The sequence below is a fragment of the Acanthisitta chloris genome, unplaced genomic scaffold (genome assembly GCF_000695815.1).
Source record: "Acanthisitta chloris isolate BGI_N310 unplaced genomic scaffold, ASM69581v1 scaffold34166, whole genome shotgun sequence".
Taxonomy (NCBI): Eukaryota; Metazoa; Chordata; class Aves; order Passeriformes; family Acanthisittidae; genus Acanthisitta; species Acanthisitta chloris.
In genome coordinates this window covers 106,633-131,380 of record NW_008679284.1, presented here as the reverse complement: position 1 = coordinate 131,380, position 24,748 = coordinate 106,633, and the positions used below count along the sequence as shown (strand labels likewise).

At 38.4% G+C, this 24,748-nt stretch overlaps 1 protein-coding gene across 1 annotated transcript in view; it reads right to left on the bottom strand.

Annotated features, from left to right (window-relative positions):
- The window catches only part of ZNF521 (zinc finger protein 521), a 226,448-nt gene that overhangs the window by 97,536 nt on the left and 104,164 nt on the right, over nucleotides 1-24,748 (bottom strand). Inside the window, exon 6 of the mRNA XM_009077235.1 lies at nucleotides 20,969-21,053. Within this exon, the coding sequence (XP_009075483.1) occupies nucleotides 20,969-21,053 (85 nt within the window). The remainder of the gene's footprint in view (nucleotides 1-20,968; nucleotides 21,054-24,748) is intronic.

The following is a 24,748-nucleotide window of genomic DNA, read 5'->3' as shown; positions in this document are numbered from 1 at the left end:
TGAACATCATGCTACAATATCTAATCTGCTCAGTTTTCAGTTTACACATACAATAAATCTCTGAGCTTCTGGATTCATATAAAATAAATCACATAGACAAACATGTTGTTTTGGGGTTGTTTTTTTTTTAATATAAAGACCCTATTGTTTAAAAAAATTGAAATGGTTTTAAGATTTTTAATATTACTCAAAATGAGAGCCCTGTGCATGAAATAGGATCCAGATGAATTTAAAAATTATGCAAGGATTTTCAGGGTCTGGCTGAAAAGCAGATGCTGCCTCCATGCTTTCTCCTTGTCTTTCACAGTACTTTAATAGGAATTTTGACAAATAGACACAAAATTGGAAAAAAATAAGTACAGAGTGAATGTTAACATTTTAAAAAACGAATACCGGACCTAATTCTGATTTCAGTTGCTTTGTCATAAGCATTTGCTCACACTTCATCACAATCACCTACTTGTTAGCTCACTGTGTTGGTATAAGCAGGATAAGAAACAATCTCGGCACTTTCCCCTTTGATTAAAAGGAGGAACTGTTAAAATTGGAAAATGGTTTCATTTTTCATGCCATCAGCAAATGCAGATTGTTTAGTCTTTTCAGTAACATTATTATGTTGCACAAAGATGATCAGCTTTGTGATTTAAGATGTAGCTAGAGCAATCCAAGTACAGACATATTGATGGAGGCAATCCTCCTCTATTTCCAGGTTTCCAACACTTCTTTATTACATGTAATAGCACATTTCAGCATAACAACTCAGTAGTCCTGATATACTGAAGACGGAGAAATAATGTTGAAAAGTAATTCCTCACATCTGGCTTTCACCACATCAAGTGCAAATGGTGAACTTAAACATGAAAATACAATTTGCTTCTTTTGAAAGTCTACATCCTTATCTCTTTCAAAGAACAGAAATTCATTTCCAGCGCCTCAAGGTAAAGACTAAGGCATCTATCACAAGAGCAGTAAGTATCAGAAGGATTTGGAAGCAATCTTTTCATAATGTTTCTTTGGATGGGAAGCAGGGTTGCTCAAAATTCATAGCGATTATTAAGTTTACATTCACACAGCAGATATGGTACCATATTATTTCCCATCAACAGTGTTCTCACCTGCTGAGAATCTCTCCTTGGATCAAGACAGCCATTCATTACAAAGCATTAGCACTCTGCTGCACAAACCAAAGTTATGCCCCATCAGTGAACTGGGCAAGACTGTAATACACACACTCAGCTCATGACGACTATGTTTACCTATTATTCAGGCCCTTCATTTTGGTGATTTAATAGACAAGGAAGTTCTTACTTCAGCAGATTCTTTCTATATTATCAAGTCAGGTATTTCTGGACAAATGTGTGGGTGATGAAAAGACTCACAAGGCTCCCCAAAGCTTTGCTGTATCAGTGGAGTATGCACTGACAGCAGGGACTCTTTATGACAAGAAAAGCTGATCAGCTGCAAGCTTTCCTCTTGATGAATCCAGCTCTTCACCAGGTCTAAACTAAGCCTGTGGGTTTTGTGGGTTTTTTTCTTCTTAGCCTTCTTTGAGGCCTGCAGAAAGTTATGAAATAGATTTTTCTAGTCCTCCCAGGAGCAAGGCCAGGTTCACATCCTGACCTCAGAAACAAAGCAGTCCACAAAAGCCAGTCTTATCTGACTAACATAAAGCAAACTACAACATGCAACATAAGGCAATATCAAGAGTGAGAAATGACAAGCAGTGTATCGGCATTGGGGAGGAAAAATAATAAAACCTGGCCATATTAAAAATTCCAGCAACAACAGCACTGAAGAACACAATTTTGGCTCTGCTACAGTCTCCATTACCAAGGGTGGAAGCATGATAGTCATCTGCAAAGAGTGGTTAGTTGGAAGGAAGGTTTCAAATACAAGTCTACAAAAAAGAAATTCTTTATTGCGGGGGATTATTACAAGGGATTATTTATTTTTGATGTTTCAGCCATCTTATTCTGTAACCATTCTACTATCATTTGGGTAATGTACAGGTACATATAGACTCTCACACCAAAATGTACTAATGAAAATACAAAATAAACCTTACAGGACTGAATCTTCTCTCAGCAATATTAATGCAGATCAGCTCAATCAACTGGGGGACACTGGTATGAAACTTGAGTGAGGAAAGAATTGGGCTCTGATGCTTTGAAGAAACTGCTCGAGTATATTTTAGAAATGTGAAGGCTGTTAAACTGTGGGTTTAGGAGCTTGGAAGATGAGAAAGGTGTAAAAATGATAAACCCTATTTTCATGGTGAGATAGCATTAAGGAATCAAAATATGGTCCCAGAATACATAAACACTGAAGTGGCAGTTGCTACCAAATGCATCAAGAGTTTAACACGAGTAAGAAACTTGATTCTTATCAATGACCACAAGATTGGAATGACTAGTTCCCATTAGCATGAGTGACAGTAGTGCTTGTGCAAATGCCATGTTTGCTGATGGAATATGGACCCTGAAATCTCTGTGACCTTGATGTGCAGTATTTATGTCTACACCTTTAGCCTCTTGCACATAATGAGATGCAATCTTTTAGCTTTATGCACTTCACCAGGCATTCAATTAGAAAAAGCAAATTTTATTTTTTTTGGGGGGGGGGGAAATGCTAAGCTACTTAGACAGAAGGTAGCGAATCAAAAATTGCAAAACTTGAGCTTTCAAAAATAGCCTAAGTGACCTCTTACAATACTCTGACCACTCCATCACAAGCAGGAGGCAACCCCTGTGAAGAGCGAATTCTGGCAAAGTTCTCTCTTCACAGATGATGCACAGCTTAAGCTATAATGAGTTTTTGGGTTACAAATGCTGAACGCATTAATATTCCTTGATGATAATTATCACAGTATAAGCACCTTTCCCAATGTGAGTAGCATAAAGCAACTGAAGCAGCATTTTTACTACATTTGAAACAAGCTGGAAAATGGGATTTTCTACTCTTGTAACCTGAGGTCAACATACATCAAGCTATGCATATTAAGTATGTCTACCCTATATAACTATATAGGCCTTTCCATATATTCACACACACGCATGCAATTAAAACCCTAATTTTTTGCATACTTAAACAAATACGCCATACATATGAACATGATTTCCCAAGAAAAATATATCCAACATTATAAAGCAGACCCAAATAATTCTCAAACAGGCTACACGGCTATTTCTTCCAAAGTGAGTGATTTTTATACAATGTTAAAGAAAAAACCAAAAAAAAGGCAGCTGATACAACTTGAAAATTTAAAAAAATACTTATATTCACCCAAACAGAAAATAAAATTTGCAGAATTTATATTGCACTGCTTTTCGCCTTCAAGGCTTAAACTAACCACTATGTGCCACACTAAATATATCTTATACCCACCACTGGGTAGGCTTTCTTTTTTTACAGGAACATGTCAAAATATAGTTTTTCAGTGGGCTCAAATTCTTGCACACAACTCAAAGACTAAGTAATGAATAGGAGGACTGGAAATATCCACAAGAAACAGAGGAGCAGGAGCCTGAAGCCAGGCAGCTGAGCACCTGCAAAGCTGTCCCTTACCTGTCTCTCGACCAGGAGAACTGCTGTGCTACCTCTGCATGGGGCAGGAATATACACAACCGGGCAGCAGCAACAGACCTACTGATCTAACAGCCAGACAGGCTCACACAACCTTTGTAGCTTAATCTTTAACATGAATGGGGCAAAAATCTGTGGGTTATCCCAAGAAGTGGATGAATACCCATTGCAACACATATGGAACCCAAATACCTTCCAAAGGTAACAAGAGATATGCTTCCTTAAACAGTATTAATGGGCTTGGCTGTACTTTAAGTGCAAGGCATTTAATTATTATACAAGTACTTACTGAGGATTAATTAGCATACAACAAGGATCTGAAACATGCAGACGTTTGTCAAAGAAGACAAGGTTTCTAATGATTTATTATTGTTTGATTAACAACATCATGCAGCAGCTATGTTATTAAATCTCTATTTTGCATACTACAGAACCTGAAGGTTTTACCTAGTGATGAACTAAGTGTTACCCTCAGAAGAGGGTAACTTGATCTTTGCTTTTCTCTCATGCCCCCAACTTGGACAATGTTCAAGGTTAAAAACGACGTACTGGTAAGGAGCCTTTAAAATATCACACTATGAGTTGTAGGGTTTTTACTAAATATTATAATGTTGCTTTAATAGTCCATGCAAATAAACTTAGTGCAGCTTTCTTCTGACAAAATGGGAGTCAGTTTGAACTCTTAATCTGAAAAATGAGAAACAATTCTGATGTTCTGTTGGTGTGAAATCTGCTCAATGTATTATGTTGTCCTGAACTTCCTTTAGGAAATGTGCCATGTTCCAACCATTTCAAGAACTAGAGCATCATTTTTACTTATGTGCTGTAAAATATCTCAAAACACCATTTGAATATATGGCAAGGTTTTGAGGGAACCTTTGCTAAATATTTAACAGCACTGTTGGCTTATTAAATACTGTAATGTGAAAGCCGTGGAAGGATGATATAAAGCACATGACATTTTTTTTCACTTTACACTGGTGCTCACTTTGAACACTGTACAAGCCCATTCATCAGAGGAACTGATGCATTCTAAGAAGTACTCTTTCTTATCAGATAAATGTAGCAATGGCATCTTGCTATTACACAAATGATTAAATCCCTCCTTGGTTAATTGCGTAAGATCTGTTCCTCTGCAGTTAAATCCTCTTTCCACCCTCCCCACTAAAACATCTGAAAAGATCACATCTGAAAATTAAAACTGATGTAGTGAAATCAGGCTGGCACAAGATACATTGCTTATATGAAAATCAAACCTAGGGGAAAAATAGAGTCAGGTAGAGAACATGCAGCTTTGGCTCATCACACATAGAAACTGCATGGCTGACCATTTTATAGGTAGAAAATGGAATATGTTTCTCTGCACGTCACAATGTTATTTGAAAACTACATAATATAGTGAGAGTCATGTTAAAAATACAGATGTAAGACTGAAAATATTCTATGAAAATAAACACATCCATTAAAACAAAATCAAAGTAACTTGGTTCGCAACAACAGATGTGTTTCAGTAGGAATCACTGGGAAAAAAAATTTTAAATCCACAAAGAAATATATTAATATAAACTAACAAAAAAATGGAATTGCCTGCAGAGTGTGCATTTATTCTGTAAACACTGTAACAATGATTATCTGTCCTTCCAGCTCTCAGTGGAGACTCCTGCTTTTGAAAATGTCTTGTGGTGGCTTACTAAATTCAGGCTATTTCAATTAGTATTTCTGCACATTAAAAATTAATTGTATTATAGAGTGGATTAAGGTTTAAATTTCAATTCTACAGCATGTGTGCTAGAAATGACAGCTAAAAATCAATGCTCTCTGGCCCATAATCGGAAGTTTGTACGACCAAATAGTGTGGAACTGGCGTCAGTTTTAAAAGAATTGATAGTTCAATTCAAGGTGTGTCAGCTCTAATTCCGGATTTAAATGGGAATGCTACATGGACACAGTATTAAGCGAAAGAAGAAAAGGAGAAAAAAAGCTGCCTGGAGATGAAAAAAAAGTGCCATCTTCATAAAGATGGAAAAAAATCCAAATTACAGCTCAAAATTCATGTTTGGTATCACTGAGGGAAAAAAAGATGTTTTAATGGGATGATGACTTCATTACAGAAGGCATATATTTTTTCCACATTTAGAACATGTTGCTAAAATACCACCCGGAATGGCAATTTAGGCTCCAATCTTACAAACACTTGAGGACATATACAGCCTTACTCCTGTATAAGAGGAAGCTTGTGACATGTCTTTGTGGGAATAAAATTGTATACATAGTTACATGTTTTCAGGATCAGACCTGCTCATTACCATCCCGAATGTTCAGTGGTGCCACTCAAGCCCATTTAAAACTTTTACTGTGCACAACAGAAGTGGACACAGGCACACAAGGAGGCCTGTGGACCCTGTGATACCCCTTTGGGACACTGTTCTTCATTCACACAGTTCTGTCAAGGACAGCACCAAAGAACGTGGTCACTACAGCTACAGGCCAACACACTTGGGAGCCCTGATACTGTGCGAGTCATGCACCAAGCTATGGTTTTTCCATCCACCCCTTAGCAGAGACCCAGTGGCGATGCTCAGTCCCCAAGCTGCACTGGAAAGGGTGACAGGATCGTTGCTATCAAATGTAACAAATGTGATCAGGCATCAGGCTACAGCCATGAGGGTATATGGGAATGGACAGCAGTTCTTTGTATCTCCAGTAAGTATGTCAGTTATGGTCACCTGAGCTGCTCTGCTACTGCAGAACACAGGACAAATCCTTCACCTCCACACATGCAAAATCAGTTATTATCCTATACTTGATCATCTGTCAAATCAGTTAAAACTTGCCTGCATGATTGAAGGCTGCTTCTGGTACCAGTAAGGCAGAAATCTGCACTCTTGCCTTGCTGCAGCCAGTGTTTAGATATTGTCACTGCAGGTTGGAAAGATTTTTGGAAAGAAAATATTTGTATCCTCACAATAATAATATTTTTTCTTATTTGGGTGAAACTGAATTTTGCAGGAGGTTCCTTGAGATCATGGCACTGGGTGATAAACTGACACCAGTGCTATAATTCTTCCTTTGAACGTGAACACAGTGCCAAAAGGAAAAGAAACAGCTCAAGCAAATTCATTTTTACACTCCTCTGTATTGTAAAATGTATGGGGAATAGCAAGAAGGTAAAAAGAATGTTCCACTTGTTATAAACCTAGTATTGCTCCTGTCTGAAAATGGTTAGCAAGAAATGCCTGTCACTTCTATCAGCAACAAACTAATTTTTTTTAAGAGCAAATGATGAAGAACACTGCAAGTCTAGTGAACAGACCAAGCTGGCATCACTTAAGTATTGCAAAGCCACCCAGGATACCAGAGCCTGGAACTGAGCAGTCATTGGTGTGTACCTAAGAGACAAGTTGATGTCCAAAATGTTTTTAAAGATCCCCTGTGCTTCATGGATGTCCAACAGCAAGTTTGGTATCAAGAGACTAAAGAAGATGGGTTGTAATAACAACAATAAAAAAATAATCTGGTGCAAATAGACCCCAAGGTGTAGTAGTCATCCCCGTGCAACAATCACCCTTCACTGCAATTTAGTGATGTTGCTTCATTACAATACAGCATACAAAGGGGGCAATATTAAGGCACACTATTTAAAGCTACAAGATCTGTGGTGCCACAGCTATAGCTGGTACTGAATCACCACTATAGATTAAAAAAAAAGGTAATTTCAGCAGAGAATACTGAAAAATTAAAACTCTAATGAAGGTGCACAAGTGTGTCTTTTTGAAAGACTTAGCTGAACACCACAATAAGCGATTGATGCTAAAGACTGACAATATATTTTATAGTGTGAACCCACAAATTTGTTACAAAAGCACAGCAGTGACTGATTGCATATTAACAACAGCCATGACAGACAACGAAATGGAACTGGTTTAGGCAAGGGAGAAAAGAAATGTTTTCAGATGACAGCAGAATACATAGAAAAGGAGAAAGAGATTTGTGCAGGGTACACGACCTGCAGAGTAGATGGACCTTGAAGCAACTTCAGCATTGCAGTGGCAAAGGACAAATTCTGAAGAGGAGTAAGCCAGTGCTATTGACTCATGGAAGCCATCACAATTTCTGTTAACTCTCTTTCTGTTAACTGGTTCTGACTGGGGAAGAAATGAAGGACAATTTTTGTTGTGTGGAGCAGGTGATGCAAAGAATAGAAATTAGCTGGACAGCATCCATGAGGAGTGATGATATGGTAAAAGAGGAGGAAAAATTTTTTAAAATTTGCACTCTGAAATGGATAGGAAATATGAACTAAATTTGGAAACTCTAAGGCAAGCAGCAGAATTTCCCATTAGCCAAGAGATAATAAAAAAAGGCAAATTATTTAATAGCATGCTATTTACAGCATTACAGTACTTTTCTTCTGAATGTACATTCACTAATTTGTCTTGAGAAATCTCTGTGGCTAAGTACTGTTTCTATTTCACATTTCAATGACTTGTTCTAGGCTAGCGAAGAAGTCATTGGGGATGCTGGAACCACCACAAACTTGCACCCATTCTGACTCCTGTTTCGACATTCTGAAATAAAAATTGTCTTTTAGCCTGTCAAGCAAAGACATGAAAACAGGACTTGGAAAAAAAGGAGTTCCCCTTCCAAACAAGAAAGGAGAATGACATAAAGCAAAAGGAGAGAGAGAGAGACCATGTAATGCTAAAAGGTAACTGCATTTTGTGAGAGATAACGGCATAGAAGAATTTAGAGTCAAAGAGCCTTCCAAATCTGCTTTTTCATGAGATGAATGGAAAGGATATACATTTAAGAAAAAAAGGGCAGCTGAACTGTGTTGAGAGTGCTTCTCTTGTCAAAGAAGAGAACTTCTCCTACTGAAGCTTTAGGTTGAAGGAGACAAAGAAAATTACCAGCCCACAAAAAGACTGGCCTGGAGGACCCATCGCAAGGGTTGAAAGAGATGCACATGCAGCACAAAAGCGGCAGTTGATGTAAAATACGATAACCTAGGCGACATATCATAGAAATTAGAGTCCTATTTTCTGTCACCTAATTTATTCCCATGCACCACCATGAAGGATTTTTCCTGGCGGTACAATTCCGGTCTGTACTGCTAGGCATACTCCATCACTAGTGCAAATGCAGCAGCAGGTAAAAGTAGAGAATTTTTCCATTATTAAGAAGTATCCTTAAGATTAAGTTTTCTAGGCTAGCTCTCTGCCTAAGCCTATTTATTTCATTTTTTCACTTATTTCTTTTTATTTTCATTCTGTTTTCATTTTAGCCTTCTTTCTTAAGCTCAGCTATATTTTTATCAAAAAAGGGATAAAAATACCATCCCTGTTAAATCTGACTTGAAGAATAACAGCACACAAGGAGCAGTGTGGGTTAAAAGTTCAAATTTGGCAGAGAAATGTCACTCAGCTGAAGAGATGAGTATTTAACTGCTCTGGTGAAAACTGGTTTTGATTTGATCATGTTATGACAGTTTGCAAATCACACTTTGCACTAAGTGATATTTGGGTTAGGCTTTTTAACCAAACTTCGAAGGAAATGTAAGGCTGCATTGCCTCTGAATGTCTAATTGAACGAGGTAGTAAACATCAACATCTCCCAAGTTGTTTCATAAATTACACAGTGCTCTGCAGGAGCGTCATCTGGGGGACTTGAGGGGGGGAGGAGGGAGATTTTTTTGCACAGTTTTCTAATGCCTTGGCACTCGCATAGGTGTGCAAGGAAAAGCAATGAAGTCAGAAGCACAGTAGGTTCATTGTGATGGTTGCCTGCTAGAGGACTGGGAGAAAAGGTGCCTAGCCAAACAGCTAGATATTAAGAATACACTGCTGAGGTCCCGAACGGCAACACTCTAATATAAAGCACTGTATGAGAGAAAATCCAAATTGTATGGCTAAGCATTGGAAAAGGAAAGCCAAAACAGGATGCTACAGGCATATTCTTATCTCTGACCACTGTACATGTGCTTTATGATTGCTTTCGATTATATAAATATACTATTCCTTTTATCATTCAGTCTAATCCAAACATGAGGCTGGTACCTTTCAGTGTAAACATAGGGAATGAGGCAGACTTTTGAACTAAGCTTTGTCCAGCACACTATAAATAGTGTATTCGGGAAACTCTCCTGGATAAGTACCATATATATTGGATTATATTCATGTAATAAAAATAATGTGTTATGTGGCTTTGCACCTTTGAGCAGGTCTCCTTCACTCTGTCCACTGCTTCATTTCCCCTGGGGCTTCTCCTAATGCCCTGAGTTGCACAGCATATTCAAACAGCAGCTTTGTTAAGTGAAAAAAAAAAATCTGTCAAAAGGACCGTTTCTTCTTTTTTATTCCTCTACACTGAATTTACCCCCATAACTATGTTAGTTTAAGGCCATATGACAGAATTACTCAGTTCTGCCCCACTGATATGCTGGTGCAATGGTTTTATTTGCATGTTTCACTAAGAGGGCAGATAATAAATTTTTTCACAGCCAAGTATCCTGAGACTTCAGGACTTGACCATTTTGGGTATGGAAAATTTTAATTCAGCAATATTTTGCATTTATAAATGAGATTTTTTTTTGCAGACGTATATCTGGTTTGCTGGTCACTGAAGCAGCTGGCTTACAAGCTGAAGGACATGATAGATAGTTCAGCTTGCATTCAGAAACCCACATATAGACGAGGGTGCATTCGATCACCAAACAGCTTGCATTTTAAATGGGTACCACCATTTTACTTTACTGTTTATTTTCTACTGGCTTCACTTAGGGAAAGTAACTCCACATGTGACAACGGATGTGCAGGAGTATCCTTTGACCATAGATGCTCTATGAGACATGCAAAGGTAAGGATTATATCATATATATAATTCTAAGCTCCCATAACAGCTGAAATGAAAGTGCTGCTTACTCAAAGTGTGGTGGTAGCTCGACCACTATGCTGAGGAGACAGAAGGAGTTACTTTCCTCACTAAGGATCATTGAGAGTGTCACTGGTTAATTCCTGTTCTATGCTCCTCATTAGCATTACTCTCAAGTTTCTGGTTATCATATCCGAAATATTAAGACATAATAAGTACGAAGGTGCAGATAATTGGATATTAACCAGAACATACTTGACTGGGCAGGAGGTAGGGCCTTGCTTAAACTAATCCTGAAATGTATTAATCACCAATTAATGAATGGGTTTCAAATTCATTTTCTATTATAGAACACCTCTGAGTATCTAAGCTTTTCCTAATAAAATGAGTTGGAATAACAGGATAGGAATAAGGAACACTCCAATTTGAGGTTGGTTTGAATTAATTCCCTATAGCTTGTTGCTAAGTTCATTGACAACAATAATAGTAGAATGAGTGACTTTATATACACAAAATATATGTATATATTATAGCACTTTTAGTCCCTGTTTGCAAGTGTAAACAGTCATGCAGAGGCTAAATTCAGAACAGAGCTAGTTCACAGGAGAGCTGCTATAGCACTACCTACAATTGTTCAGAGCAAATATAGCTCTTTAAGACAAGCAGCGTAAGACCTGCATCACCTTTAGATGGATGTTGCCAATTAATGACTTTCAGTGTGAAGATAGATGATATATATGTATATGTCAACTCCAGTAAAAAAAATCCAAACACCCCCTCTCTCCAGCCTGGCACAAAAGGTGGTCCACGCCAGTCCACTCTGGTGACCTGGGCTCTTGGAGGGGGGGAAGAAGAATGGTGGAAGGGCAGAGATGATGAAATCCAATTAAGAAGGCTGGTGGGGAGGGAGGTGGGTGGGGAGGGTGAGAGAGGGTGTTGTTAAGCTCAGAAGCTTCAGCTTCAAACAACTTTGTTGATTTTGCATGAAGCATGCACCCTTAACCAGCATTTCTAACTAGCCTGGCATGGTTGTACCTTTCTCAGCTAAGAAGCTAACTGGTTGCACATACTATGTGCACATACATATATCTCTAAGTAATGGAAACTTTCATTAACTGGGTGTACTTAAAATCCAAAAAGAAATGCAAAAAAACCCTCAAAACAAATCCCCCCCAAAAAACCAATTTTAAAATATTTTGTAAAAAATTACATTCTTACATATCCAGGTTCATTTTTAAATGGATACTTCAGCATTTTTATTATTTGAAATGGGTGCCCACTACCGCACCAGGAAAAAACCACCGGAGATCCTTATTGTTACTAATGAAGAAAATGATAACAGACATGGTTGAAGTACTATTATTCCCCTTTCTCTCTTCTTGCTGTCCTCAGTGTTATTTACATTGATGTGAATTGCAAGTAAACCAATATTATCCATCTCTCTGTTTTTTCCTTAATTTGTTGACTTTAATTTTAGTAAGTCTTAAATAAGCGCTTAGTGAAGACGAAGTAAGATATGCAAGCAACTAGTCCTTTTATCAACAATTTTGCCACAGAAACACACAAACATTTCAATGGCTCTTCATTAGCAAACAAATCAACAAGTGATATTTTAATGCATGACTTTATTCCATCTCTGTGGGGACCGTAGTTGAGAGTGTGATGTACAGTACAGAGAAAGGAATCATCAGCCACAATGTCCCAGGGCTCTATCCATTGAGGACTTCTCAGCCTCTGCTTAAAGAGTGCATTTAATTGACTGATAGACAGTAGCTTCTTTGTTCACAGAAGACAGCGAAGTAATGGCAGCTTGAAAATCGTACCATCTACAGGATCTCCTGAGACTAGTAACAGGGGGATATGTGTCAGGAATAAATAAATAATCTAATTATTAAGCCACTTCCTGTCAAGTTAACTCCAATTTGTTGGCTTTTGAAGGCAACAAAACGAGGCATTTTTCCTCATTATGCTTCTCTTTTTATACCACTGGTAATCACAGGCGGATTAAAGGGTGCCTGATTGGTTTTTTTGTCAAGGAACTGAGAAGCAGCCAACAGTACAGAAAAACAGAGTTGGGGTTAGAAGAAATTTCATGCTTGTCTCCTTTCCAGCTCCCTAACAGCCCACACTGCTGCCCCATACAGTGCTGCCAGCTGTACAGCAAATGTGTGCCCCTCCAACGGCGGCCTACCAGGCCACAGGCTCCATCCTGAGAGCTGTGAGATACCTTGCAATCTTGGCAGGTAGCTACTGCTGTCATAGGCATAATTCTAAAGGTGACCTACGAAACCCCGTCAGCGCACCAAATGCAACAATATGAGCAGCTCGAGTTCGACACCCACTCTCCATATTGGCTTCTTTTGTTTCGCTTCCTGCGCTTACACCGACAGGGAGAAAGAAACCTCGGGATGAGCTCCCCTGGAAGAATCGGAGGCTTCCCTGCTCAGAACAGGGGTGGTTTAGGAAAGCGATGGTGGGGCTGCCCTCGGCGCTGACAGCTAAAGGTGGCTGAAGAAATGTGCTACAGTTAAAGTCCGCGATGCAAACGGTCAGCAGCGACGAACAAAAGGGAAGGCTGACACCCTGCCATTAATTCTGCCCGTGGTGCCTGAGTATTAACATGCACAGTATATCACTGCCATGGCTCGGAGGAGAATCTTACAGCAGGTAGAGGGAAGGGAACAACTTTCATACTCCCTGGCACTGCCTTTCGATAGCATCCCCTTCATCAAGTGCTATTCATACCACGGGCAGTTTTTCAGGAAAAATCTAAAGCTTTCATGCACTTTGCTTCATCTCCTTACAGAGTGAACTCCAGCCTGAACTGTAGACATTTCTCAGATGCTCCTTCTAGGAGCATTGTCACCTATTATTATGTCTACTAATATATATATTTAATACCCTCTATAATAAGACATTTCAATTCTATTTTCTTAGAATTTTTTGAGCCCCGGGTTCAAACAAACACCACCACCACCAAAAAAAACCCCAACAAACCAAATCAAAAAAAGGTTCATAGATGTTTGCAAACTGTGTCCCAGCTGAACCATTTTTATTTTAAAAGCCTTTCCTGAACAGCGTCTCAAAAAGTAAGCAGGGCTTTCTGCCTTCGACCCCTGAAATGAAGCACCACTCCACGCAGAGGAGCTCAGCGAGGGACAGCAGCACCCAGGGGTGGGGATGGCAGTGACAGGGCGCCCATCGCCCAAAGAGGTGACGCACATAACCTGCAGCCCAGCGAATGGTGCTGCTTGAGTGTGTTTACTGCTGCCTTTGCCGTTCCCGAATACATCTTGAATTTTTTGTTAAATTGCGCAGATAATTAAAGCCTCTTCATATTTACAGTCTGCTTCATTGGTACCATGAATTCTGTTTTCAGTTACTGTCTGCAAATTCCCTCCCCGCACAATTTCATACTAAGCAATAACACTTCATTTTACATAAGTTTTATCTGATGTCCCCATACAGAGCTGCCAGCTGTACAGCAAATGTGCAGCTCTCAAACTGAGGCCTACTAGGCCACAGGCTCCATCCTGAGATCTGTAAGGCACCTTGCTGTCATTGGCAAGCGTTCCCTGCCATCGCCGCTACCATCGCTCCACACCACACACAACTTAAAATCATCTGATTATTAGAATTTGTGGTCCACACTCCATTTTATCCTTTATTTAATCTATCCCCAGATCACACATTTGTTTAAATGTTTTGGCTGGTTTACAAATCATGCAGCCATCTGCACAGTAGGTGTGACACCATTTTTTAGACAAAAGTTACATTACGAAACAACAAAGATAAAGTCATTTGAAATGCTTTGGTGTTTGTTATTCTGCCTGGTTTGCTTGGACCAACTCTAAGAAATAAATAGAATTATCTGTGTAAATCGATGAACATCTATGAAAAACAACACCCAGCAGAACGCAGAGCTTGCTCCATTACCTACGTTAATATCATGACAGCTGAGGAGAGATGACCTGGCCCACTTCTCATCTCTCCTGTACAGATGGCTATTAAAGAGAAAGTATCCCTTTTGTATGGTCCATGCAGAAACCCTTTATGGGCTTTTCAAATAAGCCAGCATTGCCCACAGGAGAGTAGCTTCCTGTTAGTATTAAACAGCCCAGATTTTGCCTATTTTGTAACCCAGCTCCTCATGAAATAAACCTACATTTTCTCAGATTTAACTCCAAATGCTGCTTTTCCTGGGTATTTAAATTACATCTCCTCATTCTGCAGACAAGGTGATCAAGTTTCCTCTAACTTTTATACAACTTCTTGCCAACTCTGCCTGTAAATAGGAGATTCTCCAGCATCCAAATGATTTCCTGACACTAAGAGGGTATGATCTGTCTCTTCGATATAAATTGAGAATTTCTATTCTTCACTACTCAGAAACCAGTGAAAAAGGACAGACAAAAGGAAGTCTCCACCTTCTTCCTCCTCCAGTGTGTAGATGCATATCTTTGGATTCTTTATCTCCAAACCTCAGGTAAGAAGGACTTCACAACATCAGATTTACTGTGGAGTGATTAAACTGATGTTCTGAAGATGTATTACTTGAGGTCAACATGGTGCAACAAGTATTAGTTGCTCAGCACAGCTTTCTGCGTAAGAGAAAGGAAAATCATGGGGTTTAATGACCTTAGGCATTAGACAAATAACACAATGTGTGAATGGCACATCCCATTACAACCAGACAAAAATTTTCTTGGGCTGATTTCCAGAAAGCTGATTGAGGTATTTCCTTTGTCTTGACATCAGTGATGTCCACACATAGCATAATGTGCACTGCACAAATGTGAGGCAAATAAGATGATTTATTTTTATAGGTTTATTATGCATGCAGTTAATACATGCATAATGCAAACATGCACATCCACACGACACGCAAGCATATATACATATTATATACTTATATCACTGTCACTGAAAAAATCAAAAATCATGAGTTGCACTAAAATGTGTCCTTATGTCTTTCAATGGTTACATACTACTTGTTATTATAAAACACAGCTGTAAAATTTATTTGCAGAGAAATTAAAATGTTAGGTCCCACTTTCTATGTACTCTTCTTTTTTAAACTACAATTGTTCCAGCATAGATTTGTTTACTTGGGATTTGATGAAGTATTTCCTGGTGTAAACTACAATTCCTCCTGTCAACTGCAGGATTGCTTCATTCAGTTTTCCCATTTGCCTTCTGACTTCAATGTTAGGTACCTTTTTATCTTTCCCTGCATTTCTTCCTCCTGCTCACACCTGCTACCTTGTCCAATGCTACATAACATCCTTCACTCAAAAACAAGCTCTCCCACCACCACAACAGACTTCACAAAATGTGTTTTATACATGATACTGAAAAGGTTACAGAAAGAAAGTCTGTTTACTTATCAGAAATTACCTATTTAGAAATTGTCAAAAGTAGGATTTCAAAAAGGTACAGAATCCTGACCTTGACACCCTTTCCCTTTACTCCCCAACTCCTCAGAGGGATAGTGGCTCTTGCTATGACACTGGGGCTTGCTGTCTTCATTGACGAAAGTAGCAGCAAACTACAGAGATTGTGGTTGTTTCCCCCTTTTATCATTCTCTTTGTCAGCCTGATCAGTCCTCAATGGTAAATGTGCTGCTCTGTTGTGCACAGCCAGCGGCTCGCAATTTGCTCACTATGTTTCATGAGACAGTTGTTTGTGGCTGTTTGGAACACATTTACCTCTTCGGGGATTTATGCGCTAGTTGCAATGCCAACCTCCATAGTGATAGAAATTTCTTTCTAACTAAAATAGATAATTAGAAGCTGGTAATTATTGGTCAAGAATTATCAGAGTGAAAAAAATTAAGCTCTTCATAAATAGTTCTTGGCAATGTCATCTCTTTACATTATCTCATGCCTAACAGCGCTTTACTCAGAGCACTTACAAATTTACACTACTGCTGTTGAGCCTCATAATTTTATATGGAGTAATTCCTATTCTCAGCTAAATATGTCTGAACTCCCCCACTTCTAAGCCATGCTGTATGTGCATGTGTGCAAAATCCTAGGCAACTGTTACAGCAACTGTTTAGTTTATTTACACTGAACTGCATCAGATACTACAGATGTAAAGGAATCAGTTGCAGAGGAAACATTGTTTAGCTTGTCTGCTTAAAATAACAGGGAAAATAATAGGAGGAGCACTGGAGTGCAGCAAAAAGAACACAAACAATGGCAGACTCTTTTCCTACCCTCTCAGGTCAAATGCCAACTGTAAACTGCATGATGAAAACAAAGGGATGCCAGAAAGCCTCTTTTCCACAGGCACCATGTATCCAGAAACAGAATTTTCTCAAAGAAAGCTGCTAAAAATGTTATGAATTCCACTTAGACAGAAAGGTAAAAGAAAGAAGGCAACTGAAGATCTAGCATTTATGCCAACACTTCCTAAACCCATATGAAACACACCTGGATTTAATGCTTCTCCCTTTCCACTCAAAAGCTGGAAAATGTTTTACCCACCACACACCAACAGACAGGTCTTCATTTGGCAATCATCCTCACAATTATCCAAACAAAAGCATATGCTTACACCTAGGTCCAAAATAATGCCAGAACACAGAGCTGATTTAAAAACGCCCATGGTTTGCCTTGCTTTCCGCCTGTTGGCATCCGCTAGCCTAAGCCTGAATCAGTGTGTAGTTTAAGTAAATATGGGCATTGCCTGATGAAGCACAGTGTCTAGAAATGTGGGGACAGATATGGGAGTCAGAACTCTTGAACTTTAGCTCACTTAATGCAAGCAACAGATTTCATTTCTATGCCTCTTTGTCCTCATCCATTCAATGGAAAAGGCTTACTGCCCTGTCCCATCACAAAGATGTTGAGAAGACTCAATTACAGGCTGCGGAACAGTTTTAAAATGGAAAGTTCTAGAAGCAATGAACGTGTAGTTACTGAGGAAAGATGCTCCTATGACATCTTTTTAATGCATAACTTGCATAATGATGAATGTAAATTGAACTGTTGTCAAAGATACTTAAGGTTACACTTCACTGGGTCATCGGCAGATTTTATTTTCCATTAGGTGGCATAATCCCTCTTGTTGAATTGATTGAAACGTATAATAAAATCTGTAAAAATGCTATATACCCTCCTAACAAAGAAGAATAAGAGGCTTTTCAAATAGCCTCTAATCCCTCTTCCCCTGCTAAATGTCTAGTTGAGATTATATTTGATTAGACAAAAACATACACATACACACAACCTAAAAATACCTACCCTCAGTGGAGCTATTTTAGCCAACAAAGTAATTCCGGTTGCCTTATTTAAAAGTCTAAGTTTCACACTGGGGTTTTATAAACATATCTTTGCCTCAGTGACCTTCCATAATGCAACTTCTCTCTGTGGATGTTAGCAACATGAACTCAGTTTACATTCTGGGATCGTGTTCAAGGGGCACAATAATTATATGGGACACCATCAACTTTTCCAGGCTCTCAAACTGCATCACCATGGTAAGTAGCAACTGTTTCCCTCAGCTGGCTGAGCATTATCTCTATCAGTGGTTCACACCTATATCTGAGTGGAACTTGGCAGGTGACTTTCCACCTTCTTGTTTCTCCCATGTCCCAGATGCCTCCCTTTTCCTCTTTTCCCTGAATTACGATTATTGTGAGTCCTTCAGGTAAGAAGATACTACATCCATCAATAACTACAACACAGATAATGAGAACATTTTACTATGAGCGCAAATAACAGTTCCTGACACTGTGCAATGATGCCTCTAAAGGCATTTATTGCCCTTACATTTGTTACAGGGATTATCACACTGACTTTTAGCTACTGCCTTCCCTCTCCCTTGCATGTAAACTCCTTTCTTTCTCTCTCTCCGCAAAGCTTTCTCACTTTTCTTTCCCCAGAGGATCAAAGACACTACATCCTGTTTTGCCAACCTCCTACTAGGGCAAGGAGACATATTTCATCAGATACATATAAAAAAAGGGAGAGATCAATGTCTTTAGGAAACCCTACATTTTTTGTTTGGTGAATGTGCTCACAGATAACTATTAGGTATATATATGATTCTATGAAATGTGTTTGTGCACGTGTTTTCTGTATTATGTATGAATACTATAAGACTACCTACAGATACATATACACTAAGGCCAATATTAAATAGCTTTATGTCACCCCTTGAACTGTTCTCTCCAGACAGAATAAGGTCTTGGAAAAAGGCCTGCGAACAATGATAGAAATTAAAGGAGAGGGGGGAGAGTGAAATTAGAAAGATAGCTAAGGAAAAATCTAATTAGTGGTGAGAAGACTAACAGAATTGGAGATCAGAAATTATTTTTCCCTGTGCTTCGATTCTGAGGTCACATTCAAAATTCTCCAGAACGCTGATATTCCTTTCACTCCACCCCAACATAAAATCCCCTCACATTTGCTTAATCGAGGCTACATCATTAGGAGCCGCACTGTTAAGTCTGGCAGTGCAGATAAGAATCTTCCACTGAACACAGATTACCACACGCATGACCGGCAAATCTCCCTGCATGTTTTGCAAGCTCCTTTATTTCACTGGGAAGATTTTATATTAAGCACGTTTAAATCTGTGTCACTATGGTTATGTCATGAAGTAATATCATGCATGATTAGATAGAACACAGACAAAACAATTAAATATTTTTTAAATATTCTCTTTCTCATTCAACCTTATCCAGCTTTTAGAAATAAAACATAGGCAGTTAATAGCTCAGTTAAAGAAAATGTGTCTTTTCAGATCTGCAGGCTGAAGCCAGCTAAATGGATTTCTCCTGCTTTACTGACTCTCTCCTTCTTTTGCTCCTCCCATTCTGACCCTTTAATAAAACTCATCCAGGAAATAGAGGAAAGCAAAATAAATCTGAGTATTTCATTAAATATGTGAGTTCCTATTCTGAAAATGTGAGGCACTTGGGAAGTGAGTGGCAAATGAACACATCACTCTGCCATTCCAGCACCATCCCTTACACAGAGCGTCCACGTTCCCCGTCACGTCTCAGTGTCGCTATGTGCCACAATTAAGAACATGTCAAACACTGGATTCAAATAAAACAACAGAAATGGGGAGTTATGTTGTTGGTAAAACCCTACTTTTAAATTCCACATACTGAGCCAGATTGAATATTGTGAAGCAGTTCAAATTATCTCCTACCCAAAGACACAAAATATCAAAACTAAGGCTTAACCCAATAGGTAAATCACTTTGCTCCTTTACAAAACCAGCTTGTCATTTGCAACTAATCATTTTGGCAAAAACTATACAAAATGTTGGTGTTCTAAATAACAACTTAAAGTACATAGAAAAAATGGGCTATTAAGTTTTGGCAGGTAACTTTCTTTTACAGTGCAGCCAAATTGCTAGAGTTCATGGAAGAAACTTACATATTACTTTTAAAGAAAAAAATTAGCATCAAGCTAAGTATTTTCAAGTTATAAAATGAAAAAACAAGCAAATTCTCTTCTTTTGGATATGTAATTACTGGCTTCTATATAATATCCTTTGGTCTGTGCTTTGCATGCTTTTCTATTATTATAGGAAGAAAACCAGCATCAGGGAAGCAGGAGTATAAATCAGTGGCATCCATCTCTGTTTTGAAAAGTGAAATTTGGAAAAAAGAGGCTAAAAAAAATCACGAGATAACCCTGGCAATGTTATCTTATTAGTGGGTAAATGATGTGCTTGATAAATTTAATTGGCTGATAGAACTCTTAGTCCTATTACTGAGTGGTTACCAAATTGAAAACATTACGGGTAAACCTACGGGAATCAGCAAATAATAGGAAAATATGAATATCAAAGAAAAAGCAGCTTTTGTTTTACTCCAATTTACAACTGTAACAGCTTTGTAAACATCAGGATTCAGGAATCCTAGAAGACTTTTTTAAATGCTTGTAACTTAAAGAGCGGATTCCATTACTGTATACTACAATTCCATTTTTTTTCACATAAATTGTAGTATTTAATTGTATACAGAGACACTCAGGATTTTTTTCAAGCCTGCTCAAACATAACAAACAATACTATTTTATGGCCATTTGAATTATTTATGTTTCCTAATGACAAAAACTCACCAGTTTTGATTTTGGTACTGAGGTGCTTGAGAAGTACACAGTAGTCTCATTACCATAATAACTTCTGAAATTAAAACCTGTCTAAAACTCTACGGAAAGCTAACATCCAGTTCATTAACCATTCCTGTTAGTTTGTTTTCAATAATGCAAAAATGATTAGAAGTTTAATTTGCTAATCACCTGTGTTTTGACTGGCAGTGGATATATAATTCTCTGCAGAAGTCTAAACTAGCCCTTGCAGAAAATAAAATATGCTAATGCTTTATCAAGTCTAATAATATGAATAAAAAAATCAATCATGCCTAGGTTAATCATTGATGGATCCACAATTAATTTCTCTTTAACTCTGTTTAATTTTAGAAGCAATGATGATCATGAGTAGGAGAAATGGCTGTCTGTCTTTGAGAAGTTTTAGTGCTTCACTTACCAATCATGTGGTTTGCAACATGAACTTGGATATCCCATTCATTGTAGAAAACCATCTGACATTTGATGCACTGGTAGGTCTTCTTCTAAAGAAACAAGGGTAGACAAAATTTACTGAAACATACTTTCCGAATAATTTCATTACAATTCAAAGTACTGACTTCAACAGTGGTCATTTAAAGCTCTCCAGCAGTGTTTTCATTAAGGCATTATTATTAATAGTGAAAAATAACTCTCTGTAGGTTCTGTAGTATCTTTTATCTGAGTTTTCTGAAACTCTGTAGAATATATTTTATGTCAGCTTCTAACTCCACAGACAAACCAGTATTGCTAAAACACCAGTTTTACACTCATGGAAGGCAAAATGGAATGAGAATATGTGGGATGAGAGCCAAACAACACTGAAATCAATGTGAATCCTTCATTTTATACCAATAGATTAGACCCACTACAGAACTGGGGAGAAGCCAGGAACAGAACACAGAAATGAGAAATCTCCATTTCTCTCATTTTCAACAGAGCTGCAGAATCTCCTCTGAATCAACACAATTTAAATGGCCCATCAGGTTGCCATTTTTTGAGAGGGAAATAATCCCAGCTAGTCTGGACAAACAGCTATTGTATCCGGGTAGTTGCTTCAATATCTATTGGCAAGCCTGTTCTAAAACCGGGAAGCCTGACTGGAAACTAGCCAGAGAGCAATCCTTCTGGCCGCATTAGATTGGGCTTGACTTACTTAAAAATCATGATGTATACAGATCAAATTCCACTATAAACCAGGAAATGCATTAGTCTGCTCTCTTTGGTACACAGGACGAATTTTTCATTTCTGTCTTGGTGTCTTTCAAAAAAGATCTGCTATTTCACTTTTCTACAAGGTATATCACTTGCCCAAGACATTTCAACATCCTAAAAATGTGACTGTACTTTCTCTCATTATTTTTCTTGACATGAATTGGCCAGAGAGTTGATCTTGGAAAGCACTGTTTTAAAAGTAAAAACTAAGAGTGTATTCAAAGTAAGATTTTGGGGTTTTTTTCATCGTAAGACTTAAAATCTGCAGTTATCCAGGCATCTAATCAGACAAGTCATATTCATAAAATTATTCAACTGCATAATTGGAGTATCAAAGACTCAAGTCCTAAGGTAACAGTCCTGGAGAGCTCAATTGTTGTTTTGAAGATGCAATGAAGTCAAGGTAAGCCCTGAACTGACACATCAAGGTAGCAACTCAAAGAGACACAGATCTTTCTGTACAGCCACAGGCACCTTGCCTACATCAGCAAAATGAAGAAGAAAGACACCCAGAAAAACACATATATTTTAAAGTGTGTAAAGTCACAAAAAGCTGGCACAGATGTATCAAATTGCAGATTTCATATTTATTAGTTGGGGAAGAAGTAGGGTTCACTGCATAATGTACATCAAAAAGACACCTCTCTTGTATATGCTCAACTTGTGAAGAGTTTTATGCAGCTGGTATTATCGATTATATTTTTTAAAAGGTGTTAGCTTTTGTTCCCTGACTGTAAACAGTAATAAGGACTTGCTGGATTTTTTTAGCAGTATCAGAATTTAGATGCTCTGTCCCAGACAAATAAAGTGCCCAGCTATTAAGCATTTTTCTACTTCGAGCCTGTAGGCAGGAATACAAAGACTTTTCAAACATATGTTGTTTTGTCTTACCAAGTTAACTGAAAAATCCGTGACTAATCAAAGTCAACTCTGAAATTAAGTGTTCCTGTGGGCTCCTCTTTACAAATCTCCCATTGCTTCTCATACACAGAGGCTATTTTAATTTTCTTGATGACAATAAACTGTGCTGCATCTCTTCTCATTGGAAACAATCATAAGCATTTTTGCTTTTTTTTATTTAAATTAACTTTAGTTTTCCAAATGTAACCAAGTTAAACCCTTACGTAGACAACTAAAATCAATGGGCACCCAAAAAACAAGTCTGCTTTGACTGTTTTAGAGTTTAGATTTGTAAAGCCAGCTGTTTCAAAAGATACAACACTTTTTCTCTTTTTTGTTCTTGTGACAATACCAGAAACAATGGTAGAAAATCAGATTCAGCCTAAGGATTTCCTATTATATGTTGGTAAATTTAACCTTACTGCACTACATCTAGATCTATCAAAGACCTCTAAATAATGACAGTCACGATCAACGATTTATTATGCTAAGCTCTTTACAAGATGCTTTTTGATGCTGACATATAGAACAACAATATTGCATAAATAACAATCACTCTCCCTTTTTTTAAAACATTGTTTCCCTTTAGAACTAGTTAGAAAATATTTCTTACTCCCTGATGACTGGCACTATGTATTGTTTATTAGCATAGCCCTAGCATTATTCCTGATATGTGACTTTGTTGAAAAACAAAGAAACATAAATGTAATGGCTGGTCTTTTCTCTTGTTAGCAGAGCAACGCAGAGTGCATGTCAAGAATTGTCAGCAAAATTATGACTGATGCACATAAAGACAACATACAAAGGTTGGGGTTTTTTTGAAGTCTAATGCCGAAAAATACAGTGATTTGACAACAACAAAAAAATAATCATTTACCAGCACTTACTACCCTCTTCAAAATGATCTGACATATTTGCAGAATCACACACAGAGGTTTTCTTTTTATCGTGAAAGGAAGAATGTTTTTGTGACTGCTGCTTGATCAAGCACTAGTTCTTTTTTGTTTCCAAACATATTCTAAAATGTTGACATCAACTTTCATTAGCTCAACACACACTCATCTCAAAGTGTCTAAACTTGTGCATGGTTAAGTTTTTATTTTACAAGCAAACTCAGTAAATTCCATTTACTCTTAGATTTTCAAAGTGATCAAACCCAGTCATTTTCACACCACGTTGAAGAAAACCCACATACTTATTTCCATATGTTTCACATTCTAAGGAAGTCCTTTTCCACTGCAAGTTACATATTAGTCTCTCAAGCTTTGTCAGAACCACAGGACTCATCACTGCTCCCAGGAACTCCTGGGTCCTGATGTGCTTCATGACTGGTATCAATTCCCTACTGGGGTGAGATCTGAGGGTAGATCCAGCCCCTCCTCACACTCTGTTCCCATAGAGGGAAAAACTTGGGGGAATAAGACAGAAATGAGCCCTGGGGCTCTGGCAGCTCCATGTCCCTTGCCTGGATAGCCCAGAAAGAAGCCCTGCAGCACCTGTGTAACACACCACAGAAAAAAAAATTGGATTGTCACTCAAAGAGGCATTTGAATCTCTCTTGAGTGTCTCCAGCCCTTTATGATGCAAGATGGCTCTACAGAGAAAGAAGCACAGGGCAGTGACAACCATCCTTGCCTTGCCTTGCCTTGCAGCAGTTGTTTTCTGTGAGAAACCCTGGCTGAGCTCCCTGCCCCAAGCCACTGGTGCCTATGGAGGACTCAGCAGGACAGAGTGGGCACCCAGGCCCTGCTGCTCCAGCACGTAGCCATGAGTATATTAGCTACACACAATGATGAAGGGTGGACACCTGAGGGCAATTACACCCTAACCTGCCACCACTACATTAGCCAGAAGACACTTGTCAGTCTCCTGAGGAGACAGAAGTATAACAATATTGTAATTCTTCCCTACAAACACAGAAACAAGCTGACACGCATTTCCTGTAAGAGACCAATTTCAGATCAGCAAAGGTGGGCCACAGACGACCCATACTGGTACATTTCCATATGGACAGGACCACTTTAGTACCTGCAGAAGTCACACTGCATTCTAAACTGTGCCTTCTTGCAAAACTCCTGAAGATTTG